A 6,000-nucleotide genomic window follows, 5' to 3' on the forward strand; every position below is an offset into this window, starting at 1 on the left:
AGGAAATGATTAAAAGACATAACTATCTAAAAGGCACTGTGATTTTAGAACTTCACTTGGGGCAAAATATATGAGAAATTGCTGATGGCCTCCCGACTCCCAGCCCACACAAACTTCACGTGAAGAGCACATTTTCCTACCCAGGAGTTCCCTGGACCAGAGGGGGCGTCCTGTGCAACCCGCCTGCTCTACCCAAATCTGCCTCAGTCCACCTTGGACCCCAGCACACACACAGCTCACTGTCACTCTGGTCATCTTAGCAGGAAGTTGAGTTCTCTGAAGGAGTGGAAAAAAAAAAAAAAAGACAGCAGTAAAAACCTATTTCTGGATAGACTGAAAAGCAAATGGGAGGAGACCTGTGTGTGGTTCCTGTTCCTACCTGGGTTCAACTTGCCCAATCATATCAGTGCCTGAAGCAAAGAAAAGAGTTGAGAGAGGAAAGGGGCAGAAAAGGAGGAGGGAAGGGGGGAAGGTAGGTCTTAGGTGCTGAACCTGAATCTTCCTCTTCCTCTTCTTCCCTTCACAAGGCCATGTGGGATAGTGCTTTAAAACATGGATTTCAAAACAACAAAAACACATGGATTCCAAGTTGGCGAGAAAAACAGGACAGAGGAACATGTTAAATAATACCAGAGAGATGCCATCAACCATATTCAGAATAAGGGACATTCTACAAGACAAACAACCCAGTTTCTTCAACAAATACAAGGAAAAAAGAGGGAGAGAAACCATTATCAAAAAAGACATGAGCCAAATATGTGTAGGGTTGATGGGAGCCTCAAAGAAACCACAATAAAAAAACATTAGTCAGAAACTTAGTGAGGCCCTCAGCAACTCAGCAAGACCCTCTCTCTAAATAAAATATAAAAGGGCTGGGTATGCTGGGTATGTGGCTCTGTGGTTAAGCACCCCTGGGTTCAAATCCTGGTGGAAAAAAAAAAAAAAAAAAAAATTAGGTGACAATTAAGGGAATGCAATGTCACTAGTTATTTGATGTTATTAAGATTTGTTTCAGGTGTGTGAAGGATGGTTATGGTTTTATTAAGACTAATTTAGAATCCCTCTGATATGATGTGATACAGAGGGCAATATTCTTCCCCCAGATTGAGGGACAGTCTATAAAATATCCTATCAGTACTTCCTAAAACCATCAAGGTCATCCAGACCAAGGGAAGTCTGAGAAACTTACAGATCAAAGGAGACTAAGACAACATGATAACTAAATATAATGTAGGATCTTGGATGGGCTCCTAGAACAGAAAGGGGACATTAATGTAAAAATATAGTGAAATCCAGGGCTGGGGAGATAGCTCAGACGGTAGAGTACTTGCCTTGTAAGCACAAAGCCCTGGGTTTGATCCCCAGCACCCAAAACAAAAACAAAAAAATATAGTGAAATCCAATTCAATCTGGAGTGTAGTTACTAGTAATGTACCAATGTTGGCTTCTTAATTTTGATAAACATACTATGGTATTGCAAGATATTAGGGAAGAGTTATGCGGAAATTCTCTCCATCTAAATTCTACAAATCTAAAATTATCCAATATTAAAATTCATTTTACTTAAAATCTAATCAAAAATAGCTGGGCATGGTGGTCCATGATTGTAACTCCAGCTACTCAGGGCACTGAAGCAAGAAGATCCCAAATTCAAAGTCAGCCTTGGCAACTTAGCAAGACCCTGTCTCAAAATAAAAGATTAAAAGGGCTACGGATGTAGCTCAGTGGTAGAGTGCCACAAGGTTCAATTACTAGTATGATGAGTGAATTAATACAAGACAAGAGTCCTTAATTTTAGAGATACCTACTAGAAGGCCAATGAAATGTTATAATTTTTAGGGTTTACTTCAAAATAATTTATTGGTTGGGAGTGGAGTATAGTAGTGTATAGATGAAATAAAGCTGGCCTTAAATTGGTAATTATGGGGTTGGGGGACATGGCCTGGACAACATGAGGCCCTGGGTTCAATTCCCAGCACCATCAAATAAATAAATAAATAAATTGATAATTGTTGAAGCTGAGTTATAGGGACAAAGAGATTCAATGACTGTCTCCATTTTTGTATATTTGAAAACCTCCAGAATAAAAAAGTTGGCAATAAGCAAATGAACAAACAAATATAAACTCTGGAGCCAGATTGACTAGAAAGTTATTTAATGTTTGTGTGCTACAGTTTTCCTGCCTGGAAACAGGAGATCATTGTACCTACATCACAGGGTTGTATAATTTCATAATTCAATATGCATACGGGTTGGAACAATGTTTGACTATCGTCATCTTATGGAGAGAAAAACAGACACATTCCAAAGCCCATCCATCACCCTTTCTCCACCCTCTGATCCTGCTCCGTGCTCTTCCTCCCCTACACTCCTGCACAGGCATACTCTTGTGGGGAAAGAAGAGGGGCTCGGGGGTTTACTCCAAAGAGCAATCTTGGTTCCAAACTCTACAGAAAGTAGTAAGACTAGTTGAAGAATCAGAGTGGTGTTCCCAGTATGGGTTCTGAGAATGGACCCTGGATATGAGCCATTCAAAGCAGGCTTCTGCCAGAATAGCACAAGGCAATATGAGTATGCATTGGACACCTACTGTATGCTAAATATCAAAGGTAGAACCCAGATAAAGATGACTGGGCCATGAAGGAGCTCATCACTCCAGGACATCCAAGGCAGACCATTGTGTTTTTAAGTTCACCCCCTTAGAGACACCAACTCTGGGATCCCCAAGCTGTCAAACATGCTCCCATTTGGTTGCAATTTTACAAGATCTCTAAGGGACATTTTGGATAAAAATAGACCCATGGCTCCAGTCACAACCTAGTATGTCAAATTCAGGTCCACAAAATCCACTGAAGTGTGTGCAGCACATTCATTTATTCACAAATCTTTATTGAGCATCTTTGAAGTGCACATAGCTGAGTCAAGAGGCAGTCAAGGCAGGCACAGTCCCTGATTCCATGGAATCTAAGGCCAAAAAAGGAGACAGATGATAATGAAAACAGCCATCCCCAAGTCAATGTATCCTCTAGATAGGTGCTTTGCAGTAGCAGAGCATAGTCAAAAACTCATCTTGGAGGCTTCCCCAAGGAAGTGATGCTTCACCAACTCATTAAGAATGAGGAGTGGTGCAAGAGTTGAGGGGGCGGGGGAAGGTGATATTCCAGCAGATGGTCCAGGGGTGGAAAGGTACACGGTAAGTTTAAAGGCTGAAAAGCAGCCAGTGTGGTTGGAAGGATGTTACAAGCAGTAGGTGGGTGAAGGGATTCAAGATAGATAGACTGTGCAGAACTTTGGACCCCTTCAGAAGCGAGGTCTTTATCTTAGGAGCTAGGGAAGCCACCACAAGGTGTTTAAATGTACATGTGGAGGGGAGGGGACATCATCTGATCAGAACTGCACTGTTGGGACTCTGTCACACAGAAGAGGGAGGGATGGGAAGAGGGCCAAAGTGGAAACAGAGAGACCTGTCCAAAGGCTTCCACAATGGTCCAGGAAATAGATGTGGGGGGCTGGTTTAGGAGTCTAGCCATGGAGATGGGCAGATTTGAGAGTTGTTTGAGAGGTGAGATCATGGCCTCTGATTGTACTTAGAGAGGGAGAGAGAGGAAGGAAAGTATACAAGCAAATCCCAGGTTTATGACTAGCACTTGGGTGGCAAGTTGAGCTGCTTACAGAGAGCCAGGAAGGAGTGTGGGAGGAGCAGGTTTGAAAGAGCAGAAGATCCTTAACATGGATGAATCACATGTGCTCAGTCACTGTTCTTTAAGCAGGCCACTATGCTGGGGAGCTTCAACAGCAAATGCCACACACACTTTACTGCCAAAAAGAGATACCAGCAAGAGCAGTAGGAACCAAATAGTCTCAAAAGTGCATCTGTGGCTCCACAGCATAAAGCCAAGTCATTAAAGCCACTAAGAGATACCCCATAAATGTCTACTGGATGACTGGATATCCCAAGTGCCACGAACAGATAACAGGAAAAAGGGGAGGCAGGGGCAGAAGTCCTTACTCAACACCTAATTAAAAGCCTAACTACATGGCACCTAGGGTAATATTTTCTCAAAAGACCTACATGAGGTTTGAGACCAAGTAACCATGACTTAGGGGACCCCAGGAAAGACTGCAGGGCTGCCGGGGTGGGGGGTGGGGGGTCGGGGGGAGGGAAGGTTGAGGGAATGGAAAAATCTTTGGGGGTGGCCAAAGAGGCTTCCAGGAGGAAGCCTGATCTACCTGATGTTATCAGACCAGGGGTAAATGCAACACAGCCAGAGATTGGCCGGACTAAGATTGACTGAAGGATGTGCAGAATGGGAGATGCAGAAAGGAGTGAAGGGTCACCCCAGGAGAGGCAGGTGCACCCAACAGTTTCACCATAGGTGGCATCTTACACTAGCAGAAAGATGACAGTCTCTTCTTAGATACCTACATGCTGAGATCTATTTTTAAAAAGAATCTAGTCCCGTTTCAAAACCCCAGGGACTTTTTTTTTTTTTTTTTTTTTTTTTCAGAAGGATCAGGAGAGCAGCTCCTTAATTATCAACGAAGCTCAAGGTTGGATTCAGTCCCCCTCCCACCACCGCAGCCGAAAAGAAATAAAGAAAGAAAAGAAAGAAAAAGAAAAGCAAGCAAGTCACTGCACCGACCTTTGTACCATAAGTCTTTCTTCCTGCAAAGTTCTTTCTGGCGCCTCTGCCACCCACCCCACCCGCTGCAAGCCCCGGTTCGCCCTTTTCCTAATAAAGTGCGCTTCCTCAGCGCTGGAGACAGTAGGGCCCAGAGTCTGCGGAGTGGGAACTGCTCCTCCTAGGTTCCGGTCTCCCGGGCCGGGCATGTCAGGGCTGCGGGTTCTATCCTTGTCTCTGAGCCCAAGGACCGAGTTAGCGACGCCCAGGCGGGGGTCCGGGAAGAAAAGATACGGCCACAATGCCCAGAAGAGTCCGAGCGGGTCTGGACAGAGCCAAGCGCTCCGTGGCGCCTGGGTCGAAGTACGAGAGGGCTCAGAGAGGGAAGAGCTGGGGCCGATTCCCGGGTCCAAGGACCCTCCGAGGGACTGCGGCCCCAGGGGATGACACAGCGTTTCCTCCGCACCCCTGGCTCTCCAGGCTTGTCCCAGCTCCATCTCTGCCCAGCACCAGCCGGCCGACTCGCTGCGTCAGGGAATCCCCAGCTGGGAGATGGGAGAGGCCGGGGGGCCGCAGCACTCGGCACATGGTCCCACCCTGCTGTGCCTCGCGGACCCCGCTTGAGGGTAGAGGAATGGAAGTGTGACCGCGAGGTGCAGGAGCTGCAAGGCGGCTCAGCCTACAGCTCGGAAGGAAAGTCACTCCCAGTAGGGGGAAAAGTTAGAAGGCATCCCGGCTACGCCAACTTCTCACCCAGGGCCGGGCCCAAACTTTGCACCGGGAGTTGGCGGCTGCACAAGCTGGAGAGACCCTGCAAAAGCAGGTCGGACCCGGACGCCGGAGAGTCCGGGCCGCGGTCATCTGTAGCCAATCAAAGAGCGCCTCGGGCGAGAACGACTGGAGGGCGCGGGTAGTAGAGGAGTGACAGAAGCAACCGCCAATAGAAAGTCAAAGTGGGAGTCCTCGTCCAGCCCACTGACCAATGGGAAAAGGATGGTTGTGGCCGAGGTCCCCGCGGCACTAACTGCAGGCTCCGGTGGCCGCGGGTCGGAGACCCTTGGGCTAAAGGAGACTTTGGAGGGAGTTTGCTCGCCATTCCTGTGCCACCCGCCGACATGCAGATCACAGCCCCGGTCCTCACCTGCTGGAAGCGGGGTTTACCCAGTTGGAAAGGCGGTGCATCGGTCGAAGCATTAGCGGCACTAGCCGCCGCCGCTGATGCTGTAGTCGCTGTATCCGCCATGGCCACTGACGCCCGCAATCCCCGGCCCTTTTAAAATGTCCCTCCTCGGCCCCCGCCACAGCTGCCTCTCCCGATTGGCCATGAGCAACCGCAGCAAGCAGGGCGCGCAAGGGGTTGTGGGGAGTGTAGTTTTTC

The 6,000-nt window shown here is 47.6% G+C and overlaps 1 protein-coding gene across 6 annotated transcripts in view; it reads right to left on the reverse strand.

Moving 5' to 3' along the window:
* Window positions 1-6,000, reverse strand: part of SFXN5 (sideroflexin 5) — a 110,938-nt gene extending 104,938 nt beyond the window's left edge. The window contains exon 1 of one of the 6 annotated variants that reach the window (XM_079111460.1): window positions 5,764-6,000. In XM_079111460.1, the coding sequence (XP_078967586.1) occupies window positions 5,764-5,865 (102 nt within the window). In that variant the 5' untranslated portion in view covers window positions 5,866-6,000. Of the gene's footprint in view, window positions 1-183; window positions 287-5,375; window positions 5,683-5,763 lie in introns of those variants that run through there. The other 5 variants (XM_079111459.1, XM_079111456.1, XM_079111457.1 and 2 more) reach the window with 5 other exon arrangements.

Source organism: Sciurus vulgaris (genome assembly GCF_902686455.1).
Source record: "Sciurus vulgaris genome assembly, chromosome: 14".
NCBI classification, from domain to species: Eukaryota; Metazoa; Chordata; class Mammalia; order Rodentia; family Sciuridae; genus Sciurus; species Sciurus vulgaris.